At 35.6% G+C, this 26,805-nt stretch overlaps 1 protein-coding gene across 2 annotated transcripts in view; it reads left to right on the forward strand.

Moving 5' to 3' along the window:
- Positions 1-22,660, forward strand: part of LOC136037017 (ras-related protein Rab6) — a 33,731-nt gene extending 11,071 nt beyond the window's left edge. The window contains exons 3-5 of one of the 2 annotated variants that reach the window (XM_065719434.1): positions 5,501-5,706; positions 7,670-7,733; positions 20,793-22,660. In XM_065719434.1, coding sequence (XP_065575506.1) covers positions 5,501-5,706; positions 7,670-7,733; positions 20,793-20,860 — 338 coding nt within the window. In that variant the 3' untranslated portion in view covers positions 20,861-22,660. Of the gene's footprint in view, positions 1-5,500; positions 5,707-7,669; positions 7,734-11,474; positions 14,037-20,792 lie in introns of those variants that run through there. The other variant, XM_065719433.1, reaches the window with a different exon arrangement.
- Positions 22,661-26,805: the final 4,145 nt, after the last annotated feature.

Consider the following 26,805-nt stretch of genomic DNA (forward strand, 5'->3'; position numbering starts at 1 on the left):
ATATATAAGGTTTATATGGAAGGGGTGGTCATATAAACTTTGGAGGGAGCTCAGTCAATTCGAAAGCAAAATTTCAAGTTCCTTTTTTAAGAGTTCAAAGTGATTGAAGGACACAATCCCTCTTCTTCCACGCCCTTTTCCCCAAATTTATCCCATCAAAACTTCGAGTTTGCCGTTTTGTTCAAAACAATAGAAAGGTCAGATAGCTATGCTTCCAAATTTTGACATCCACTCCTCCCAAGCCCGCTGGGCAAGGGCTCGAAAATATGCAAGCTCTCCATTGGTAACCTATAAGGGTTTTTATGGAAGGGGTTGTCGTATAAACATAGGAAGAGACTCATTCAATTGAAAATCAAAAGTGAACAGTGATCAAAGGTTAAACAGTCCCCTCCCTGCGCTGTTTTTCTCCAAATATATGATCAAAGTTTCGGGATAGCCATCTTGTCCAAAATATCGCAAAGGTCAAATAACTGTGTTTCCGGAGTTGTATCCCCCCCTCCTGTTCCCGGGGCAAGGGCTGTAAGATAGACAAGTTCCTTATTGATAAAATATAAGGTTGCTTTGAAAGTGGGGGTCGTATAAACTTTGGAGGAGGCTTATTTGATTGGAAATCGAAAGTTTTAGTGACCTTATTGCGAGTGAAAAGTTATTGGAGGGCAACCAGCCACCCCTCCCTCCACGGTCATTTTCTCAAAATGTATCAGATCAAAATTTTGAGATAGCCATTTTGTTCAAAATAGTTCAAAGATCAAATGGCTATGCCTCCGGGGTTGAAACCTCACCCCGAGGCTCTGGGCCAAGAGCTATAAGTTATGCAAGTTGCCCATTGTTACCATATAAAGATTTTTATTGGAAAAGAGGGTATCTTTGATCCAGGGTCTCCAACAATGGTTAGGGTATTAAGGTGAAACTGTAAGGAAGTGTTGAGAGGAATGCGAAGACAATCAAGCACATTATGTGCTTGTTAGTTCTGAAAAAAGGTAATATCAGCAATATCGAAAAAACGACTGAGGGTAGGATTTGAAACTTTTAAGGTATTTTGACCAGATGTTGAAGAGACATAGGAGGGCAACCACCTCCTCCCCTACTTGCCTTCTAGGTACCCTCTCTGCCCAGAACTGATTGAAATTTTGAAATTGATGTTTTTTTACACTAGTCAAAAGGTCTAATAGTTACACTTCTAGAGATGCCATGCCCCCCATGGCGCTGGGACAACGACTGTAAATTATGCAGTTTGCTGATTGTTTAAATGCAGGATTTATCATTAGGAAAAGGAGAAATATTCGATTTTGGGCGAATATCAAAAACTTTAACTTCGGAGAACTAGGTAAACCTTTGGAGAATTTTGGAGAATGGAGAATTGAGGGATATTGTGTAGTAAATCAAAAGACACTATGTGCATCCAGTTTATCAAAAAGGAGGATCTGCAATATTTTAAGAACAGCTGAGAGTATTAATACTTTCAGAACATGTTGAGGAGGATATTGGAAAGCGGCTGAAAAGCTGCCAGCCGCCTCCTATGCCCTTTTTAGTTGCCCTCCCTCCAAAAATATTTGATCGAAATTTTGAATTAGACATCTGGTTCAAAATAGTAAAAAGCTCAAGCAACTCTGCCTGCATCGATGACATACCCTTGCATACCCAAAACTTTGGAGACGGATGCCAAACATAATAAAAAACTTTGATGTTGAGATGAATGGAGATAAATGTTGACCAGTCCCTTTTCAGAGGGCAACCAGTCTCTTTTGCCCTTTTTAGATGTTCCCTTCCCTCGTCACTGATCAAAATTTGAAATGACGATTATGTTCAAAACAGTCATCAGTTCTAGAAACTTTGCCTCCGGGATGCAATGCCCGTCACAGGTTCTAGGGCAGGGATTGTAAATTATGAAATTTACCCTTTTTTAAATGCGGGATTTATCATTAGGCAAAGGGGAGATTTATATTCTAAGTATGTTCGAAAAGCCTAATATAAGGTGAATCTTTGGGGAATGCTGAGTGACATATTAAACTGATTCTAAAGATACTATGAACATCCTGTTTATAAAAAAAGTTGTATCTGCAATATCACAAGAACAGCTGAGAGCATTAAGTTTAAAATTTCAGGGCATGTTGAGGAGGATGTTAAAAGTGGTCGGAGGGCCAGCAGTCCCCTTTCCATACCAGTTTTAGCTGTCCTGCCAAACAAAATTTTGGAATAGCCGTCTTGTTCAAAATAGTAGAAAAGTCAAATAACTCTGCCACTGGGGATAACAAAATCCCCCACTGCCTCTGGGGCAAGTGTTGTAATTTATATAAGTTGCCCATTGTTGTGTTTCTTACTGAAGTTAAAAAATTTTACTATGCTCAGTCACGTGATCCAAGACCGGATGATCATTGTATTAAAATCAGGACCAACAATGAATCTTCAATGAAACTGTTTTTTATGGCACTTGGTATTAACCAAGTGACATATAGCAATCGCCAATTCTGTTGGTCTGTCGGTCCTGGTTTTGCTACTTTAGGCACTTCCAAGTAAGCTAGGACGATGAAATTTGGCAGGCGTATCAGGGACATGACCAGCTTAAATTAGAAATAGTCGTTTTCCCAATTTGACCATCTGGGGGGAGTGGGGGGGCCGGTTAATTCGTAAAAAATAGAAAAAATGAAGTATTTTTAACTTATGAGCGGGTGATGGGATCTTAATGAAATTTGATGTTTGGAATGATATTGTGTCTCAGAACTCTTATTTTAAATCCCGACCGGATCTGATGATATTGGGTGGTGTTGGAGGGGGGAAACCTGAAATCTTGGAAAACACTTAGAGTGGAGGGATCGGGATGAAACTTGATGGGAAAAAAAAGCACAAGTCCCAGATACATGATTGACATAATCGGAACGGATCCGCTCTCTTTGGGGTATTGGGGGGGGGGGTAATTCTTAAAAAATTATGAAAAATGAGGTATTTTTAACTTACGAATGCGTGATCGGATCTCAATGAAATTTGATATTTAGAAGGATTCGTAGCTCAGAGCTCTTATTTTAAACCCGACCGGATCTGGTGACATTGGGGGGAGTTGGGAGGGGGAAACCTAAAACTTGGAAAACACTTAGATTGGAGGGATTGGGATGAAACTTGGTGGGAAAAATAAACACAAGTCCTAGATACATGATACATGACGAACGGGTGATCGGATCTTAATGAAATTTGATGTTTAGAAGGATATCGTGTCTTAGAGCTCTTATTTTAAAGCTTGACCGGATCTGGTGACATTGGGGGGGGGGGAGTTGGGAGGCGGAAACCTAAAACTTGGAAAACACTTAGAGTGGAGGGATCGGGATGAAACTTGATGGGAAAAAAAAGCACAAGTCCCAGATACATGATTGACATAATCGGAACGGATCCGCTCTCTTTGGGGTATTGGGGGGGGGGGGTAATTCTTAAAAAAATTATGAAAAATGAGGTATTTTTAACTTACGAATGCGTGATCGGATCTCAATGAAATTTGATATTTAGAAGGATTCGTAGCTCAGAGCTCTTATTTTAAACCCGACCGGATCTGGTGACATTGGGGGGAGTTGGGAGGGGGAAACCTAAAACTTGGAAAACACTTAGATTGGAGGGATTGGGATGAAACTTGGTGGGAAAAATAAACACAAGTCCTAGATACATGATACATGACGAACGGGTGATCGGATCTGAATGAAATTTGATGTTTAGAAGGATATCGTGTCTTAGAGCTCTTATTTTAAAGCTTGACCGGATCTGGTGACATTGGGGGGGGGGGGAGTTGGGAGGCGGAAACCTAAAACTTGGAAAACACTTAGAGTGGAGGGATCGGGATGAAACTTGGTGGGAAAAATAAACACAAGTCCTAGATACATGATTGACATAAACGGAACGGATCCGCTCTTTGGGGTAGTTGGGGGGGGGGGGGTATTTCTGAAAAATTAGAAAAAATGAGGTATTTTTAACTTACGAATGAGTGATCGGATCTCAATGAAATTTGATATTTAGAAGGATTCGTAGCTCAGAGCTCTTATTTTAAACCCGACCGGATCTGGTGACATTGGGGGGAGTTGGGAGGGGGGAACCTAAAATATGGAAAACACTTAGATTGGAGGGATTGGGACGAAACTTGGTGGGGAAAATAATCAGAAGTCTTACATACGTGATTTACATAATTGGAACGGATCCACTCTATTGGGGGAGGGGGGTTAATTCTGAAAAATAAGAAAAAATAACGTATTTTTAACTTACGAAGGAGTGATCGGATCTTCATGAAACTTCATATTTAGAAGGATCTCGTAACTCAGATCTCTTGTTTTAAATCTCAACCGGATCAAGCGTAATTGGGGGGAGGGGGCAGTTGGAGGAACCGGAAATCTTAGAAAATACTTAAAGCGGTGAGATCAGAATGAAACTGGATGGGAAGAATAGAAACCTGTCCAAGATACGTGACTGACATAACCTTACCGAATCTGCTCTCTTTGGTGGAATTGGGGGGGGGGGTAATTTTGAAAATTGAGGTATTTGTAACTTACGAAATGGTGACCAGATCTTAATGAAATTTGATATTTAGAAGGATCTTGTGCTTTAAAGTTCTAAATTTAAATTCCGACCAGATCCTGTGACATTGGGGGGAGTTGGAGGGGGAAACCGGAATTTTTGGAAAACGTGAAAATTGGGGTATTTTTATCTTACGAATAGATGATCGGATCTTAATGAAATTTGAATTTTAGAAGGGATTCATGTCTCTGAGGTCTTATTTCAATCCCGACCAGATCTTTTGACATTGGGGGGAGTTGGAGGGGGAAATCTTGGAAAAACACTTGGAGTGGAGGAATCGGGATGAAGCTTGGTGGATAGAATAAACAAATTTCCTTGATACGTGATTGACAGAATCGTACTGGATTCACTCTCTTTGGGGGAGTTGGGGGAGGGGTTCAATTATTTGGCGAGTTTGGTGCTTCTGGACCTGCTAGGACGATGAAAATTGGTAGGCGTGTCAGGGAGCTGCACAATTTGACTTGATAAAGTCGTTTTCCCAGATTCGACCATCTGGGGGGCTAAAGGGAGAGGAAAAATTACAAAAAAATAGGTATTTATAACTTACGAGTGGGTAATCGGATCTTAATGAATTTTGATATTTAGAAGGACATCGTGACTCAGAGCTCTTATTTTAAATCCTGACCGGCATTAAGCCTCTTATTTTCCTTTTAAATCAATCTATTGATTCATAGAATTTTGTTAGAGCTCATACCATATGAGCTCTTGGCTCTTAGCTCTTCTCGCCTCGTCAGAAGTGCCATATGAGCTCTTAGCTCTCAAGTCAGTTTGACTAAGTCTATTTTTAACTAAACTTAAAAAATTTCTCTGTGCTCAATCACATGATTAAAGACCAAATGTTTCCTGTATTGAAATCAGAACCAACATTGAATCTTCTTGCCAAGTTTTCTGTGCTGTTTGCTCTGTAGACTTGTTGAAATTGGACTCTTAAGTCATTCATTAACTTTCACAGACGCGAATTCATTCCACCAGACATCTCGCTGGATTGATGACGTAAGGACCGAAAGGGGAAATGACGTCATTATTATGCTTGTTGGAAACAAGACGGATTTGTCAGATAAGAGGCAAGTGTCCACCGAAGAGGGAGAAAGAAGAGCCCGTGAACTCAATGTAATGTTCATCGAGACATCTGCTAAAGCAGGATATAATGTCAAGCAGGTTAGTTTGTCTTCTTTTTTTTCTTTTCTTTTCCTCATTTCATTTTACTTTTGGACTTAATGTGACTTTTAAAGCCAGGGAGGGCCTTTTTTTTGCAAAAGTATGTAACTACAAACATTTTATGTGCAAGAATTGTTGTATTTATTCCAGTGAAATGATATAAGTTTATTAGTGACTTAATGAGTCTGTCTAATACCCAGGGATTGGATCAGAACTCCTGGATTTTAGCTGTAATTGAGTGCCAGATTTTTATCCCAGTATGACAAATGCTGAAATACACTCTTAATTTTCGACTACGAACATCTTTTGATCGACAGGAGTCAATTTACTTTTACTAATGCTGCCAGAATAGCTGATTTACCGCCAGAATACCTTATGTGCGACATCTATGTTCTGTCTTTTGATGTAGGGTACTTTTGTTCAAATCTACATCAACATTATCTTAATCCGTATTCATTTCAGAAATTCTGTTTTTGAGAAGGATTTAGCTTTTGTGCTTTGTTCTCTTTGAAGAGCAAGATTTGTGTATTCATCTAACTGAACCTTTTTGAGGTTTTATCCAGAGTCACTGGATTTAACTTCTTATATAAATAATTAATTATTAAATTAACCTTAATAGTTATTCGCTTATAATTAATTTTTATTAGTAATTAATTCCAACTATTTAGCTTCTCCTGCTATTATTACTGAATATCGTCTCCGAATGGGGTGGGTAAGGTCATAAGGAAGGTTTTAAAGGAAATTAGAAAGTATAGGGAGAGATTAAGCAGGAGCATGCGTAGCTATGTTGGCCCCAGGCGGCTTGGTGGTGCAGTGAGTTGTTTTAATAGTAATAGTAGTAGTAATTGATTAATTTTAATTAATTTTGATATTAATTAATTAATTAATTAATTAAAATTAATTAATTAATTTTGATTAGTTCATTATTTTCTCGACGAAATGGATTAAAAAACCAAATATCATATCGTTGAAAAGGGCATATTTAAATTTTTTTCATGGTTTTTCAGCGATTTCAAATTATAATTCTGTAGCATAAGCTAATTAGCGTAAGAAATTAAAAAGATCAATGATGGTTCACCAAAAGCTGTCGACCAATCAGAAACATGGCTGTATCACCAGTATTACTAGATTATTTCAGAAAGGTATAAAAATAAAGATTTTACATTTAGTTACTTTGTCATTCACTGGGTTTTGATCTAAATACCAGGATTTGATCAAATTATTGGTTTCACCATCAGACAAGGGCTGTTGACACGGCAATGAAGGAAAGCAAAAAAAAACAACAAAAAACAAAATAGCAAGCGACTAACTAAAGAGGCAATATATATATATATATATATATATATATATATATATATATATATATATATATATATATATATATTAAGGATAAAAAAGGATAACGGTCCTCCAGAGCCATTGACTGCGCTTAGGATGTCGAACTGAAGTTTCAGTTTCCTGGTCTGTTTTTCACAGAGACATATATCTGGCTTGTCATCCAACTTTGCGGCAGTGGAAATTGAACCATGGGCTCCAAACTGCCTAAAAGAGCATCAATCTACCGTGTTAAATCAATAGATATACGAAAGAGCCTGTTTCACCCTGATAATTCTTTGTGTGGGCGTTCTCTTTCCAGCAAATCGGATTCTTAACAACGTTGGTGTAGGCTCATCTAAATGGTGTGTTTTTTTTGCTGATAATATAAATTGATCAGACAATTGTATCATTGTAATATTTTATCCTTGGTTTTCTGTAAAATCATGTTTGACATATTTTCTCAGTTTTTTCTCATTTCTTTTTTCCAGATTTTTTTTTTCTCATTTGTCAGTTCACTGCTTCTTGTGTGTTCAATATTATCTTATATATTATTATCTTAATAAATGTTTGTTTTTAATATTCTTAACAATGTTCTTCCGTTTGTAAGTGTTTTTGTTATTTTCTTGATTTGGTTCTTTCTTTGTAGCTTTTCCGCCGAGTAGCAGCCGCCCTTCCTGGTATGGAAGCCGAGAAGAAACCTCCTGAAGACAGTATCCTTTTTAGCTATATTCTCTGGTACACCCTAACCAATAGCACTAACCTCATTCCAGCTTGGAGCCACTGTGTGTGTCCGCAGAGCCGTCCCCGGGGGGAGGGGGGCAACTAGGGCAGTTGTTCGGGGCACCGTGGCTTGGGAATTGCCCACTTGGATCCATTTTTCACTTTGATTCGGCTATTTTTGCTTATATTTGAGTCATGAGAGGGTGCTTTAACTAATTTTGCCCCAGGCACCAACAATCCTAGGAACGGCTCATATGTCAGATGGGAAAAGTAAAACAAAAAGAATCATAGATAGGTACTTCTACCGAGATAAAAGAGCTTTCTGTCTAGGTTTTTTTTTTCAGGAAGTCATTGAAGTGAATTAATGTCGATAGAACTTAAATATTTGCTTTTTAGTTGGAGAGGCGGGTCTGGTGCTTAATTTGCTCAAAATTTCGTTTGCAACCAGTGGGAGAACGTGCTTTTCCCCACAGATCCCGGGATTCGCAAAATTTTCAGTTGGTTATCCTTGGAGTCTGTTAAGAGAAACCTTCCCTCCCCCACATGGTTTGTATGCTGAAATGACATGACAGACGCTTGTAAAGAGTTCATCTGAATGATAGCTCCAAATTGGAATGACATTTATTGCTTTTGTGCGGTTCCTAGAAGCTTGCTATAACCCGGTAAGGTTGCTGATTTTCGATTAGAAGTTTTGCTAATTTTCTTCTTTTTTATGTTAACATTGAACGCCTAAACGTGTGTAGTTATAGTCTGATTTTAACCTGAATTCAAATCAGGGCCTTATCCATTGGGGGGAGGGGGTTGTACCATCCCCCCCTTCGTAATGTTTGTCCGAATCGTAAAAATGCAAAAAAAAACGAATATAAACAAATTTCCATGTGTTTTGAAGTTTTTTTGCACACCCCCCCCCCCCCACCCGAAAAAAATCCTATTTTGCTTGTCGAAGTGTAGATGAATACATTTTAAAGGATTCAGCTTTTAGAAGTTTTCCAATTTTAGATGGGAATATACTTAAATAAAATCTTTCATGAATAACACTGGATCAGGATTTTCGATTGTTTTTGTAAAATTAACAAGATTCCTCCAAAAATTCTCGTAATTGCAGCTCAACTTAAAATGCGATATTTCTCTAACCCAAAAAAAATGGTGAGGTGTATGGAGTTCAGTACTCTGGAGTCGATAAATCATAGGCCTAATTAAAATTGTAGAGAAGAGAATCTAATTATTATTTCTAATTTGTGAAAACGTTAAACTTACAAGTGGAATTACCTCTAAAAAAAATTATTGGACTAAGTCAAATGTCAAGATAGTTATGGTATTGCTATTCTTAAGTTTCTCCTTCGTAAAAACTAAAATATATACGACTGTTGAAGGCTGCCAATGCAAAATCATTTTTCTCTATCTCTCTTAATTTCTTGCATCTCTTCTATTTCTTTTTTCGTTTCTTTTCCCCCTTTGTCTTCTTTTTCCCGATTTAACGAGGAAAATATTGCTCTCATGTCAGTCTAGCTGTTGGGAATCAGGGGTCTACAAAACTCCCAGGTTTTGGAAAAATATTAATCAAAGTTTTAGAAGGATATCCCTACCTTTGTCACTAGTTTTAACATTCTCGAATACATATCCAATACTGAAGTACATTTTAGACCGCTATCTCAGCTTTTTGTTCCTTTATGGTTTTTAGTTTGGAAGGGCACTAAAGGCTCACAAAGGCCACCAACTCTCTCTTAAATAAACTTCAATTAATTACATAAAGCGTTCAAAGGCTAAAAAGTACCTCAAACAAGAAGATAGTCTTGTATTACTCTTAGCAGTTTATTTCCTTGTTCACTCTTCCCAATTGAATACTTGCTCCAGGTCTAATTGAACTTTATGATGTCAATTTCAATTAGAATGAAGCTCAATTAAAGGAAACTGTCTTTCTTTCTTTTTTTTGACATTTATCTTTTTTTTTGGCATATGTCAGTTTATTTTTTTTTAGTTTTTGTAAAGGCATTTATGTTATGTCGCTATTATAAATATTTTCTTCAAAAAGGAAGGAAAGGGCGTTACCTTCGCAGTTGTTTGCCACAAAGTTTAATTGGAATATCCTAACCAGTTTGTTCACTTATTGAAGTTCCTTTCTTTTCTTATTTAGAAAGAAATTATTTTTTTTTTCGTTTGGAAAAATAAAGGTTAAATTCTAGTTTTTATTTCTCCCCAATAGGAAAATTGATAATATTTTCGACTTCTACAGTATCGATATCGAATCAATAATATGAAATACCATCTATAATATCAAAGTCGTTAATATCGACTTCTAAAATGTTCTCATCATAGTGACCACTTATTGGAGTAAAATGAACTTTGGTTTTCAGAAGAGAAAAAAAATCCTGTCCAGTAAGATCAGACTCTTCATATTTTCTTCTAAAATCTTTTTTTTTTATATAAAGTTAACAGTAGATTGCGCCTGGATCAGTAGATCAAGCCGTGGCATTATGAAAAAGCCAAGAAATACAGTCTGATTGAGTAAGAGGCAAATCTGCCATTAACCCCCCTTATTAGAATTGTTTAAAAATGATGTTAGTTCATTTGTTAATAGATATTATCTATATCTAATCTGTAACTAACCTAATCTACATATATATCTAATCTATATTATCTATTATCTAAGATATTATCTATTTATTATATCCGTCCATGCATCATTCCTAGGACAGAAGAAACAAGCATTGTATCAAACTATTTCAGCGAACAAGTTTTACGTAAATATTATTTGTCTCTTCTGTTCTGTTTCTCTTACTATCAAAATTCTCTTGTAGCAAAAAAAGAAAGATCTGTATTTAATAGCATACAGTATAGTACTGCGGACATGAACCGTTCAAAAATGAAAACCAGTGAGATGAAATCGAGAGCATTATCTTCCCTTTTCGAATAAAATACAAGAAAAGTTGTTTTAACTGAAAGTAAGGAGCAGCATTGAAATTAAAAACGAACAGAAATTATTCCATATATTATTAATATAGGCAAAAATGTTCGACAAAAAAAAAGATAGTTGGTCCTGATAGGCGGTATGTTTGTCCCCTTTGTAAAGATGAGGATGAAGACTTTGATCATTTTCTCCGGAAATGCCCGGTGCTCTTTGATTTACGGGAAAATTATTTGCATTGGATTAATTTGTTGCTTCCTGGTATTCTGCAAAATAGTAACCCAACCACAATATTTCGAGTGGGAGTGTATATAGATAAATCCTTAGTAAGAACAAAAAGTTTATATGATTAATTTCTTTTGTTAGATTAGGTATTTTCGCTAGTATATACATGTTTAAAATCTAACTCTTAGTTTTATTAGAAATTGGCATTTTTTTAAGCTATACCGTTGTATCTTCCAGCTATCTTTATTTCTTTGTGGGTGGCTTATTGCTTGTATTTTTTGCATCTAATTTGCTTTTAGGGCTTTTAGTCTTTGGTTTAAGAGCTTTGGTTTTTAGCGGTAGCTGTTGCTTGTAAATAAAATAAAATCTTACAAATAGAGTAAAAGATTGTTTTTTTTTAGAAATATTCAAAATTCAAGTTAAATGTATGCAGAGTAAGGTCTATTTTTAGTAAAGCTAAGATTTATTGTTAATGAATCGAGAATATATTAACTGCACTAATATTTAGAATTTGGCTATCCTTCGCCTGCTTTTTGTATCTCAGGTTTTTGGGTTTTTTTCTTCTTGTCCTTACTATCTTTCCTTGACTCATTTAACTTAGTGACTGAAGTTATTCTCAAAGACACTCCAATCGAGCCGAAAACAGCAGAAAGTGGATGTTCTTGTTGATTGTTTATTGTGTCTTTTTTTTATAAACAAAATAATTTGTGTAACGGCTTATTAAGTTCTCTTTCTTCATTTTTTCCCCTTTTAAGATAAATTGAATTCCTGCAAAACTATAAAAGTATAATGATTGAATGTGCGGTTTCCATGTTGTACTGTGTGCGCCTAGGAACAGAAGGGTGCAAAAAGAGCTAAGAAACTGCACTTGCTCTGCGTAGCTTTGTTGTCCTCCCAGTCTAAACCCATGCACGTCCTTCCTTTGGGTCTTGCCTCCAGCGCACAGCGATTGGTTAATCCTTGCTGAAGGTCTTGTAGAATCAGTGTCTTCATGTCTGTTATACTTAAAATCCTAATCGCTGATCTCAAAGTCTATTTGGCTTCAGTAATTCAAAAGCCGTTATTTGACATTGTTTATAATTTTCAACCCCTCGCCTCTGAATAAATGAGCCTGACAGCTGGTTCAGCTAATTTTATATCTCCACTAATCCAATAGCTGTAATTCTTCTGTAAAAGGTGCACATGTACTCTATAGGTGAAAGTGGAGGGTGGTTTCTTAGTCAAAACATCGCTCCTGAACTGATTCAACCCAACAGATACCACCCCTTTTCACTTATACTACCAATAACATCAAAACAATAGCACCCCCTCTAGACCCATCTTTAGACCCATCTTCTATTTACCTCAGAAACTGCAATTTTCTAAGATCTTTGATTTGATGGTTTAAAAATCCTGAAGGTTTTATGGCAGTGCTACATTTTGGTCTGTGTTGCCATGTTGAACTGACAAAAAGAAGCAAAAGTAATTGATTCAATATGAAAATGCTTTCCGTGCATAAAAATACTAATATTTATATTGTTTATAAGCTATTTTGTTGGTAGGTAGGTTTTATTTTTTATCCACAATATAAACATAAATAAAAATGACACCACTAATAAATTATTGCAGCAAAAAGAAAGTCCTAAGGACTTGTGCTGCAAATTCATGTTATGATTTATGTCTTAAAAATAAATATATAAACATAACAACTCATGATTATCCACCTAGCCTATCTTATATATAAAAAACAACAACAAATACACATGAACACAATACAACAAAATAGTCCTATTAAATAATATTTACCGGTTTCAGCCTCCACCCAACCCCAAAAATCTACAAAAAAAAAACATCAAAAACCTCCCGCCCATCAAAGGGTTTTTGCTTATTTTTTGCTGTATTTTCAGCTTCCTCCTTTTTTTTTCTTTTTTTTGCATTTTTTAAATGCAAAAAATGGGAATTAATTTTTCCAAATCAAGTAAAAGTGACAACAAAAATTTAAAAATGAGCTATCTAGTACCAAAAAGGTAAAGATATACAAAAGAAAACTGACCCGTTTCTGTGGATGCTTGAATTATGTATCCTAGTCTTAGTTTTGACAAAATTCTCGAAGAATTTTTTTTTATAATTTAGTGAATTTTTTAAAGTGCATAACTGTAAACGGAGATCCTGTTCATTCAAAATCAAATTCCTAATTTTTAAAGATATACAAGTTTCCACTTAATTGAAACAGTTGGGCTTATTTTTGACCGTGGTTTGTACATTAACTTTTTTTTCATTTCAATTTTGATTTTTAAATTTTGCCTTCTTATGATTTATATTCATATTTAAAATGTCAATGTTCAGTTGAATTTAAGAAAACCTGTTTTTGTGTTTTGACAATTTTGGTGCGATTTAAACTCACTTCCGCAAATGATGTGCGTGTGTACCTTGGGATATTGGATGCAACATAACCATGCCAGTGATATTGCTAATATCAATTCAATGACTTTTGTGTACTTGTATTGGATATTGTGCAAAATACTTGATCAAGTCACGGGCTTTGAAAAAAGTATTCAAAATATGTGCACGCAAATTCCTGTATTAATATTGGTAATATATTTGCGTGGTGCTAGCTTGACTGTATCTACCACGTTCATTTATACTAGTTTGAAATCGTTAATATTAAATATATTATTGTTAAAATATAAAAATAATATAAAATAATAATATAATATAATAATGTATAATATAACATATAAAATACATGAAATAATATAATATATAATGTAAATAATAATATAAAATATTCGAAGTATCCGTAGCAACATATTAAGTCTCTGGAATCTCGTCTAAGACATTTTAACAGTGAAGCTATACTTGGATTTTCATCACTTTTTTCCTTTTTACATTCTCAGTATAAAATATCTCCCTTGGTAATTTTGAAGCAAATAATTGTATTTACCATTTTATTTCTTTAGGATTCTAAATACAGTACGTTTTACTTTGAATTTGTGTATAACCGTGTGTTTGATGCTAATATTCTGATTCCCACAGAATACTAGAAATATTTTTTTTTCTTGTAATCATAGCATAGTTAATGGCTACGGTTAAAAAATGATCTGTGTTACATTTTCTTTATTTTTGGAGTATGTTTGGTATTTATTCTTATACTATTCGAGTTTAAATACATGGTTGGAATGTGCTCGTCTCTTCTTGTTTATCATACATTTTTTCACATGCTTTATTAGCTTGCATGGCATAGCACTTCTGGTAATTCAAAATGTGTTGTCTGGCTCTTTTTTTTTTGTTTACATAGCACAAACTCACACTAAGTGTGAGTTTGCGAGAGATCTGGTCAGTTTTCCTCTATTTTATTTGCTTATGAAGATATACAGAAGTTTCTACTTTTTAGTGCATTGTATTCTCTTTTCTTAGTCACGAAATAGGTTAAAAAATAAAATTTGTTCACTAATCCTTGTTGCCATGTCTCAATTGTAAAAAAAAAAATCATATCGACCTCTGGTCCGAAATTATGGAATCAGAAAAAATTAAATACTCTTTGTGTGTGTGTGTTTTTCTGCTCTACTATAAAAGTTATGCTATATAACTTGACACCTTTTGAATTACCAAACCGGATAGGATTATGTTTTATTTTCAAAGTGCTTCCTTTTTAATTCATTGATTTTTTTTTACTTTTCATTTAAAATTTCAAAACGAGATATGGTGTAAGGCCGGCTAAAAGTAGATGCAGTGCGTAAAATATAACACAAACTCACTGTCAGAACTTCTCTTTTCGCTTGATAAAAGAAAATTTAAGTTGCTATTTGTATTTATTATTTTATCCTAAAAGTATTTTAAGGGTGGGATTAAAGAAAATCATCACAGCCTAGCGTAGTCCAGTGGAACTTTCAAAATTCAAATCAAATTGAATTGAGTTTAATTTTAAAATATAAAGATATCGATTTCAATTAGATCGAAAAGTAATAGTAAAAAGTAACAGTCAAGTTGAGATTTATAAGAGGCAACGATTAAAAAAAAAGAAGCAAATGGGCATTGTTTCCTTTCTGCCAGTGAGTCTCAGAGCTTCGGTCCAAGATTTTTATTAGTAACGCTAGACCTGGTCGGTTCTTTTTTTCTCTCCTACTAATTTTACTATTTGGGATCAATGCATCAATAATTTGAATATCTTAACTTTTTTTGACAATGTTACTTATTGCTCATTGAGCAAAACGCATAGAGCTTCATATATCCTTAAACCTTCGGATAAAGAGCTTGGAATGTGATTAGAGAAGAAACTGAAGTTCTTCCTGAGGGAAAAGAAACAACTAACGCCAACTAGCACTGACCCTGTGGTAATACAGTGGATTCGTACTGTGCTTGACAATACCTGGCACAGGGATCGATCCCTGCTGCGGCACAGTTGGGTGACGTATGAAAACAAAGAAAAGAAGACAAACAAACAAAGGGGGGATAAGGTTGTAACCTTACCCTGCTAAAAAAAAAAAGTAAAGGAGGGGGTAAGGATTGGTGGTAGCGAGTGAGAAAGTAAGGTTTTTTTATCTATTAAAGTTTATAAACTTTTAGATTATTGTTAATTAAATAATACTTTTTTTCTTTAAAAGATGTAATAAGAAAAACCGTCATCAATTACACCTTGAGAATCTTTATCCTTTTTTAACCTAACGTTAAATCGGTGTTGAATCGATATTTCAGCTGGTGTGTCTTTTTCATAGGTACAGGTAGCAGTAACCTTGTTGCCCAACCGTGCCACAGTAGGGATTAATCCATAGACCCCGTGTTGCCATGCAAAGCATCAATCTACACTATCATCACGGAGTACATAAATAATAAGTTTAATGAGTCTTATCCATTTTCTGCTTTTACTTAAATATGTACCAAAGATAAAAGAACCACTTCCGCAAAGAGGGCTTCACCATCACGGAGTGCAAAAACATAAGTTCAATAAGTTTTATCCTATTTTCTATTTTTACTTAGACATGGACCAAAGATAAAAGAACCACTTCCGCAAAGAGGGCTTCACCATCACGGAGTGCAAAAACATAAGTTCAATAAGTTTTATCCTATTTTCTATTTTTACTTAGACATGGACCAAAGATAAAAGAACCACTTCCGCAAAGAGGGCTTCACCATCACGGAGTGCAAAAACATAAGTTCAATAAGTTTTATCCTATTTTCTATTTTTACTTAGACATGGACCAAAGATAAAAGAACCACTTCCGCAAAGAGGGCTTCACCATCACGGAGTGCAAAAACATAAGTTCAATAAGTTTTATCCTATTTTCTATTTTTACTTAGACATGGACCAAAGATAAAAGAACCACTTCCGCAAAGAGGGCTTCACCATCACGGAGTGCAAAAACATAAGTTCAATAAGTTTTATCCTATTTTCTATTTTTACCTAGACATGGACCAAAGATAAAAGAACCACTTCCGCAAAGAGGGCTCAAGGGTCGAATTTTATTTATTTTTTTATGCTAGATTGTTCTTCATTGAAGGTTACCTTTTTATTAAACATTTGAGTTTTGATCTGAAGGGACTTGGAACATTAAATAAAATCTTAATATTGAAATTAAGATTTTCTTTAATGTTCTAAGTCCCTTCAGACCAAAAATCAAATTTAGAACCCAATGTTAATATATTCGCAATGAAAGTTGCTCCAGGTCCCAAAAAAAGGATTGTTAAAACTTGACAGAAAAGTTGGTTCAAAAAGTTGGTCTTTATGCTTGAAGACCTAGATGTTTCTTTTGAATGAAAGCTAGTGCGTAGTAATTGCTTTTAATAATAGGCTAATCAGATGAGTTAACACTTATCAATGGCTGGCACCGATCGAAAAAAAAAAAATGATTCTCGTTATTATAGTCTTGCTACTATTTAGATTCGTGCATACCTATTTTGTTCAGTAGTTTACTATTCTCACGGTAAAACTACCGCGACTAGCGCAACTAGTTTTTATTTCCTTTTATGCTGTGTTCTAACGATCTAGTTTCCTCTCCTATCAGTTTTGCATACTCTTCGCCATTAAAGTTCATGCTTTTCTAAAAGTCTATCCACAATGGGATTTTACCAATATCCCGATTTACATAGCGCTAGTTTAAGGCAATCATATTTATATATGATTTTCCTGCCAATCAGAAAATTTTATGAAAGAATCTGATTGACTCAACTCAGTACTAAGCTGAATCTTGGCATTAGTAAGGGTAGGGGGTTCCAGGCCCCTCCCCTAATTTTTTTCTGGTACCCCTCATTCTGGTTTTTTGCGGTTTTTCACTTTCCTTTTATGTAAAGTTGTCATTTTGGTCAATTATTGGCGCCCTTATCAAATTCCCCCCCCCACAAGATTTTGCTCTAGATCTGCCCTTGAATACGAAGTACTTACTCGACTATAAATGCTCTTTTGGCTCTGAATTGCTACCCCAAATACCTTCATAGTTTATTTAGCTTTTTCCCTCTTCAACAGGGTCGTAATTTGATATGGGGCAGGGGTAACCACCCCCATATACTAGTTTACCTTCCCCCCTCCCCAGAAAAAAATTCATTTTTTTATTCTTGTCAAACTAAGATAAACCTGCATAATTCAAGCATCCACAGAAACGGGTCAGCTTTCTTTAGTATACCTTTGCGTTTATGGTACTATTTTCAGGCTCATTTGTCAGTGGTCACTGTCATTTTCACTTGATTTGGGAAAATTACCTCCAACTAGTATCTGTAGTTGGGGGCGGTAAATATGTATAGAACTGGTTAAAGTACTCAATCTCTTAAAACGATTGAGTGTTTTGTGTCGGAAGATGGCAGGTCAAGACTCAAAATATGTAAATAAACAAAAAACATAAAACCGAAAATTAGCAACTACTAAATGCTACGAAACGTATTCCGAATTTGGATATGACAATGTAAAAGGTGTTCTTTGACATTTTTGGCTGATCAGTCATATTCTGATTTATAAGCCCCTTCTCCAACTCAGCCCATCCCATCTACCACTACCATTGACAACAGGCCCAGATGTACCAATAGACCTAAGGCGTACAATGCCAGGGGTGCATCAAATTATTAATGAGTGATTTTTTTCTTAACAAAAACTGGACTGATGTGATTTATTATCAAAGTGCCAGTTGGGCTCTGCTGCCATGCAGCCTATTCAAAAAAAAAATTAAACAACACAGGAATACCTTGGCCACTTATAAACTCTCAGATGTCTCCCAAGAACGGCAGCTGAGAGATAAGCATCACCTCTATTTTATTACTTTAGGCTCATCAATTGTGTTCTGTCCAGTGTTTCCAGTATCCTCAGGTTTCCCCGAAAATCTTGCAGAAGTGGAGCAGCATAAGGCTTGGACCTAGAAGAGTCAAAGCTTAAAATCAGGCCTCATTGGCGAATCAACAAAGAATTCAGCCGGTTAATGTCAAATAATGTGTGGAACCTCTTTCTTCGTTCCAGTTTGTTCAGACCTTAACCTCTCACTCCTGTGAAGCTCTTGAAAAGTTCACTGAAATGTTCTTTTATTGCAGACACAGTTTAAAAAATTGAAGATCTGATAGCGTTGATTCGTTTTACTGATGTCTTAGAGATCTATGAAAATGCATCTCATATAAGTATCAATTGGTTAATGACTATTGAAAAATTCCAATCGAATTATGGGTTTTGAGTTGTATTTGAACCAAACGGTAGTCAAGTCTGTGTGTAAAAAAAAATAATAATATCTACAAATAACAAGTGCTTTTTACCCTCTCCTTACACTTACTACAGAAACATGAAATTTAAACATAGTGGCGACAATTAGGGGATCCTTCCTGGCCTAGTTTTTGTGCTTCCTCCTACATCCCTAGATTTTTAAAATATATGTTTTTATGGTATTTTCATTCAATAATACCTTTTTTTTTTAGTATTTTAGTTCAACGAAATGACAGATTACCCCTCTCCTCTGTATTTTTGAAAAAATTTTCCCTTCCCCTAATTTTTTTGAATTGACCTACTACTGAAATGGAAGAAATTTCTTTGCAAAGGCTTTTTATAATGCTAAATTTTTTCTAATTCTTGTTTTGCACTCGGTCTTTGAGTCTTTTGCTAGCTTCATAAAACAGACATGAACGCTAGATTTCCAATGGTCTACCTTCTAATTTCAAAAAGTTGCGCCACTCTGATCAGTCGCAAAATTTATCCTTGGAAGTTAAATATTTTTCAACCCAAAAAATTACGAATATATTTTTGGCCCTCTACTATGCCTAATTTTGATATACCCACAAATGTCACTATAATGTGACCCAGGCATAATTAGATTGATGTGAATCATATAAAATGACTCGGCATCAAGATTTTGTTTATCTATTTCTTCTTTCTTTTTTTCTTGCGAAAAAGATCATTTTTAGGGGAATCGCATTTTTAGAGAAAAGAAAGCTGAGCTAGGAAACAGTTGCGAAACCTTACCTTTTAATTACGAATGGTGGTTTACTTTGACATAAAAAATGCGCACGGACAAACTTTTATGCCTTGTTTTCACTTGACCTTATCCAACCCACAATGGATGAGCAAGGTTTTCAGTTGACCAATTGATTTGGCGTTCGTCATACAGACAAAGTAGCAAATGAATGAACCATTTGAATGCCTTATTTACCCATTGTTTGTTGGAAAAACAGTTTTTCCTGCAGTCTCATTAGTTCGTCTGCTTTCCGGTTTGTCCGTGAAATGCCAATAAACGCTTAGCTTCATTTTACTGTTCTGAGAAATAAACACTGCCATCAGTGTTATGATTTTGAATTTTATTTTTGAATCGTGTTTTAGAATATATGACACGCATATTGGAATACTTTCTGTCATGCCCACGCTTAAAAATAAAAAAAGAATAGGGGTCAGGCTCTATGTTTCTTCTTTCAAAGTTTCACTAGTTTTTAACCCTGAGCGAGGATAGATTTCAGGTTAGAATTTTGTGTTGGAAGAATGAAATAAATAGACATCAAATAGGGGAATTTCAGCCTCTACTCCTTTTCCTATTTCAGTGTGCCATCCTTAAACATTTGTAAAACAGAAGTCCAACTAATTTGTGTTTTATAGGTTTGGTTTTGTCTTGCCTGAGATCAAAGGATTTTGCTGATCGCAATTATATCCAGGTTTGCCGTTATCGAAACCCTTCAGTGACAGAGAAAACGATTTTTTTTTGTCCAAAGTTCGTTAATAAGAAAAAATGATCTAACAGATTTCCAACTGAAATAATTTTATGGTGCCATCAATTTGGTGCTTGTGCTCGTCTATCCTCAGTTTCTCAGGCTCCTGACATGCATGAACGTCATCATACATAGCATAAAGGCACCCGGATGTCTTACCCTTTTTTTAACACTGTAATATAGACGTCCAACTGAAATAACTTTATGGTACCAATATATCCGGTGCTTTTCCTTGTCTATCTTCAGTTTCTCAGGCTTCTAACATGCCTAAACGTCATAATACACAGCCTAAAGGCATCCGGATACCTTACCCTTAATTTAAGAAATTAAATATAAAAAAAAGTTTTTTAACTGAAAGTAAGGAGCGACACTAAAACTTAAACCGAACAGAAATTACTCCGTGTATAAAAGGGCTTCCTCAACGCTCCACTCTTTACGCTAAAGTTTGACGCTTTCTCTCAGTCCTAATTTATAACACAGTAAATAACTTTAGCATAAAGAACTTTAGTATATATGTATATGTAATGATTTTATTAAAAGTTTTGTTTATCAAATACCAAGTGTAACCAAACGCTAGATGGCATGGATGGTTTTTGCCGACACTAGCACCAGTTTTCACTCTTGGAACGAACGTTTTGAAGTCGGCGAATAGAATCGGTTTATTATTTTTTATTCCTTCTCTATTGACAGAATTTACATTTTTATTTATATCTTTTGATTTGTATTTTTTTTTTCTTGTGTGCTCATAATGCGATCTTTCCTTAACTTTAGTTCTTCTTAGCTGTCGACTTACGCCCATCACCGCAGCAAAATCAAGCGCAAGCCCAGGAAAGTGGTTGTATGTGCTAGGTAATTGCTATTAATTTCTGACGAGGGTTTTCGGTTTAGGTTGCGTTTTGCCCAGTGTTATTTTGTGCAATGTATCTGAGTTCTATTAAGTTGTAAAATTGTACATGTTTTATTATTTTATTCAAAGAATAAGCAAAAAACTCGGTTCTTACCCGTCCCGTAGATTACTATTTTTGACTTCTGTAAATTAAATCCGATTAATCTTCATTTTCCTTATTATCATCAGAAGTTTTAAAACTTTTACAATTAATTTTTTTATTCGAAGTTAAATTGTAAATTTCTGAAGATCGAACTTCTCTAATGAAAAAAGACTTTGCTGTGATTACCAGCTGTTTTTTAAGTTGTTATTGCTGATGATGATAGAAAATAGGGTGATTAACCCTAATCAATCTGCCAGAGGGTTCTGGCTTCCTCATCACCTCAATTTGCACATACTTTGCGGAATAATAAAACAGGTTCACTCAGTTTAACCTAGAAGTAACTAGACTGAGTCGGAAGTAATTTTATTTCATTGTCAACGTAAGCTGGCAAAACGCTGTCAAAGAGTTTATTTAGATTGATCAATTGATTCACTTCAGTTAATGAGCATGTGCGGTGCGTTCGACTCAAAACTGTTGAAAATTCACATAGTGTTTTCAATTTTTTATGGTCCAGTGATCACAATTCATTTTTTTTTTAAACGTTTTAAGAATTTAGAAATGGTTAAAATTAACTTAATGGACTATAATAATAATAATCATAATAACGGTTTTATTTTCAAACGCCTTACTCGGTCATGCTGATCAGCGGCAGTTCTTGTCCATAATAAGGCACTAAAGTACTTCTTACGTCTTAATTAAGAAGTTGTTATATACTTTACTTAATTTCAACAAGATAGGTTTAAAGACAATATGACTGTCTATATAATTATACGCAAGGAAAGATGTTCATTAAAAAGGTTTTTTTTAAGTTAGTACTTCCAAAGTAAAGATAAAATAGTTGATCAAATCACTATTTAGAGCTACGTAACACTTTGAGGCCATCTAACGATACCTTGATTTTTGTGTTCGGGGACAGCCTGTCTTTTGACAGGCCCCAAGTTTGCTTATTCTTTGAAACGATTTGTTTTTTTTTCGTTTTTTTCCTCACCTTGCCTCTAAGTAGCTTAAAGGCTCTACTTAATCATAGACAACCATACTGCTTTTTAACAATTTATTTTTTTAATTTTTTTAAATTGATTTTTTTTTTAGAACATCGGCTCACGACCATTCATGTATGTGCTCTGGGTTGTGAGAATGGATTTATGGGATTCATTCTAGAAAAGATTTGTATGCAATCATTTAATATAATATAGAATCAAATTAGCGTAATTAAAATGCTTATTCTAAAAGGGATGAAATCTGGATTCAAGATGGTTCATCCCTGCAATATCGGATATCCTGGTTTTGAAGTATAGCTAACATGACTTTAATTGGCAGTTAAACTCTGAAAGTTTTAATTTTCTTCAAAACTTTACTTAAACCCATTGAAAGTCAGAATAATGTAACATTTTAAGTAATTTAAGATTATTATTTAAAGTTAAAAGCTTTGAAATAATACTTTAAAACAATCCAGCTTTTACCGCAGTTGCTGTTTTTACGCTTTGGAAGAAACGGGGGGGGGGACAAACACAAAATTTAAATCGTATTTAATGTGCTTCTGAAATTTAAATATTGCATTGTATGGGTATAGCAGCGTTGACAATGGCAATAAATGTTTCTTTTAAGTAAGTGCTTCTTTTTATGTTTCCTGTGAAAAAAATAAAGTGCATAAATCTTGTAAGATGACCTTTTTTGTTTGTTTTTAACTCAGCTATCTTAGCTCTGAGCAAGGTCGGATCCACTGAGGTCAATTTTGGACCCCCTTCCCCTCCCTAATTTTGGTCCAATTCGTGAAACATGACAAAAATACATATAACCAGCTTTATGATGCATTTTTTAAGTCTCCCTCCCAAGCTTAATCCTGGATACACTATTGCCTCTTAACCCCTGATTATTAATTGGCAAGCTTCTACTATGTTGCTTCCTGTTACTTTTTACTGAGTGACATTTGTAATAAAATTGACTACTTCATCTTGCTAACTTTCAGGTACTTGGTTGTATCGATTTGTGACGTCCAATATTAGTCTCAATTTTTTTTATACTGCTAGGAGAAGATATTTTCAACATGAAAATTGTTTAAACGAGGATTTTCTATGTAAATGCTGAAAAATTTGCCATAGGTATAGGCATATCCATAACATCAAAAATATAATACTGCACGAAAACCATTACTTTTAATCAATAAATCTAGATTCATTGAGAGGAGGGGATGACTTATCAGAGGTAAATTCAGGGGGGCACAAGACAAGTGACTTAATTCCATATTTTGTTCATTTTTTGTAGGTGTTATTTTCTGGTAATTCCCAGCCTATGACACTCAGTGGCTATCATACGGCACCCTATGGCAAGTATTATCATGCCTACAGCAACTTTAACACCTCTCACCTTAACTTTAAGCTGTTTCACGGAAGTTATTTATTTACAATAGCTTATTTGTGATAGATTTCAGTCATCCTCCCCCTGAAAAATTCTTTTAACACCTCCCAGCTTGACTTTTAGCTGTTTTAAGGAAGCCACACCCCCTCCTTAACTTTAAGCTATTTTGTTGAAGTTACTTATTTAAGATAGCCTGTTGTGTGTTAGATTTCAGTCCCCTTCCCCCTAAAAGTTTCTGTTAACACTTCCTCCATTAACTTTAAGCCGTTTTATGGAACTTATTTATTTACGATAGCTTACAGGGTGTTAGACTTCAGGCCCCTTCCCCTGGAAAAATTCCTACAACACTTTCCACCTTAACTTAAAATTGTATTATGGAAGTCATTTATTTATAATAGCTTATTGGGTGTTAGATTTCAGTCCTCCTCCGCCGTAAAAATTCCTTTACACCTCCCACCTTGACTTTAAAGGGCTTTTATGGAAGTTTTATTTACGGTAGCTAATTCGATGTTAGATTCCAGTCCCCCTCCCCCAGAAAAATTATTTTAACAACTCTCACCTTAACTTTAAGCTGTTTTACAGAAGTTATTTATTTACAATAGCTTATTGGTGTTAGATTGCAGTCACCCTCCCCCTGAAAAATTCTTTTTACGCCTCCTCGGATGAAAATTTACTAGATGTTTTCTAGAGAAATTGCCTACGGATTGTTCTGGGTACCCGGCTGACTTACCGTATTCCAAACAGTAGGTTGTACGAAAAATGTGGTTCAATCCCGCTTTCTAGGGCTATAATGAAAGAAAGGTTGAGATGGCTAGACCACGTTCTACGGATGAAGGATGACATATTACCGAAGATTGTCCTTTTTGGCCAACCGTCTGGGGCTACACGGAAAGCAGGTCGTCATTGTCCGGGTTGGGAGGATGTCATAAATAAAGATTTAAAGGAAATGGGAGCTTCCTGGGAGGGTGTAAAGAGGGAGGCTTTAAATAGACTAGGTTGGAGGAGGAGCGTGCGTAGCTGTGTTGGCCTCATGCGGCTTGCTGCTGCAGTGAGTTATTAGTAGTAGTAGTAGTAGCTTAAATTTAAGCTGTTTTTGGAAGTTATTTATTCACGATAGCTAATTGTGTGTTAGATTCCAGTCCCTCTCCCCCCGAAAAATTCTTTTAACAACTCTCACCTTAACTTTAAGCTGTTTCACGGAAATTATTTATTTACAATTGCTTATTGGTGTTAGATTATCCTCACACTCCCCCTGAAAATACTTTTAATATCTCCCAGCTTAACTATAAGCTATTTTGTCGAAGTCACACTCCATCCTTAACTTTAAGCTGTTTTATGGAAGTTATTTAATTACAATAGCTTATTGGGTGTTCGACTTCAGGCCCTTTTCCCTGGAAAAATTCCTGCAACACCTTCTACCTTATCGTACTATTGTTTTATGGAAGTCATTTATTTATAATAGCTTTTTGGGTGTTATATTTCAGTCCTCATCGCCGGAAAAATTCCTTTACCACATCCTACTTTAACTTTAAACTGTTTTATGGAATTTATATATTAAGAATAGCTTATTGGGTATTAGATCTCAGTTCCACTCCCTCGGAGAGCGGAAGGGGTGTTAACTGCCATTTTGTGCCATGAAAGATCAATTTTCGCCCAAACAGGATCAAAATATGAGAGACATCGATATCTCATAGTCTAAAGCTTTAAGACAAGAGTTTTTAAGTCACCCTATCGTGACACACGACCACATAGGGGCGTTTGCTGCCATTTTGTGCCATTAAAGATCATTTTTTGCCGAAACAGGGTCAAAATATTAGAGAAATCGATTTTTCACAATATAAAGCTTTAAAACAGGAGGTTTTGAGCCAGCCCATCTTGATAGGCCACCGTAGAGAGGTGTTTAATGATTTCTTTTCCATGAAAGGTCAATTTTTAAATGTGTTAGTCCAAGGTAATTGCCAGCGTGTGACACTCCATGGCTGGCACAAAGCACCATCTGGCATGCTTCATCGCGGATAAGACATTATTCAGGTAAAAATATCTCTTTACACTAGAATCGTTCGTTTAAACTTAAAGGGAAATTCCCAATAATGTTTCTTCAGGTGTCGGTTGGGGCCAACGTGGAACAAAAACACGCACACACACACGCAACCATACAAAGTCAGACAAACAGTCAGACACACAGGTACAGTGAGAGAGAGAGACAAAAACACACAGAGACACACGGAGTTAGGCACACAAAGACAGACATAGAGACAAGCAAACATACAATCAGACACTGGCGCGTTAACAGAGAGACAAAAACACACCGGTACGGTGAAAGAGAGACAAAAAACAAGTATAAACACACAGTTGGAAGTCACACTCCCCCATTAACTTTAAGCTGTCTTATGGAAGTTATTTATTCACGATAGCTAATTGGGTGTTAGACTTCAGGCCTTTTCCCTGGAAAAATTCCTGCAACACCTTTCACCTTAATTTAAAATTGTTTTATGGAAGTCATTTATTTATAATAGCTTATTGTTAGATTTCAATCCTCTCCGGCGGAAAAATTCCTTTAACACCTCCCACCTTGACTTTAAACTGTTTTATGGAAGTTGTTTATTTACGATGGCTTATTGGGTGTTAGATCTCAGTCCCACCCACTCTGAAAATGGAGGGGGTGTTTAATGCCTTTTTGCCATGAAAAGTTAATTTTTAAACATGTTAGTCCAAGGTAATTGCCAGCCTTTGACACTCCATGGCTTGCGTAAGGCACCATATGGCGTGCTTCATCGCATTTAAGACATTTTTCAGGTAAAAATATCTGTTTACACTAGAATCGCTCGTTGAAACTTAAAGGGAAATTCCCAATAATGTTTCATCAGAGGACTTGTGTCGATTGAAACCAAAGTGGAACAAAAACACACGCACGCGCACAACCTTACAGAGCCGGACAAACAGGCACACACAGTCAGACACACAGGTACAGTGAGAGAGAGAGAGACAAAAGCACACAGAGACACATGGAGTCAGGCGCACAAAGACAGACATAGAGACAGGCAAACATACAATGAGACACAGGCACGGTAAAAGAGAGACAAAAAGACATACAAACACATAGTCAGACAAACATACAAAGACATGCAAATATACAGTCAGACACAGGCCTGGCGAGAGAGAGACAAAAAATAAACATAAACACATAGATTCAGGGACACAAACACGCGAAGACATGCAAACATACAATAAGACAGACAGGCACGGTGAGAGAGAGAAAAAAAACACAGAGAAATACATGGAATCAGACAAAAAAAGACAAAGACAGGCAACCACACAGTCAAACACTTAGGCACATTGAGAGAGAGAGACGAGGGCACACAAAAACGCAATATCAGACAAACGCTCACAGAGACATGCAAACAAATAGTCAGACACACAGACACGGGGAGAGAGATACAAAACATAAAT

Source organism: Artemia franciscana, chromosome 16 (genome assembly GCF_032884065.1).
Source record: "Artemia franciscana chromosome 16, ASM3288406v1, whole genome shotgun sequence".
Taxonomy (NCBI): Eukaryota; Metazoa; Arthropoda; class Branchiopoda; order Anostraca; family Artemiidae; genus Artemia; species Artemia franciscana.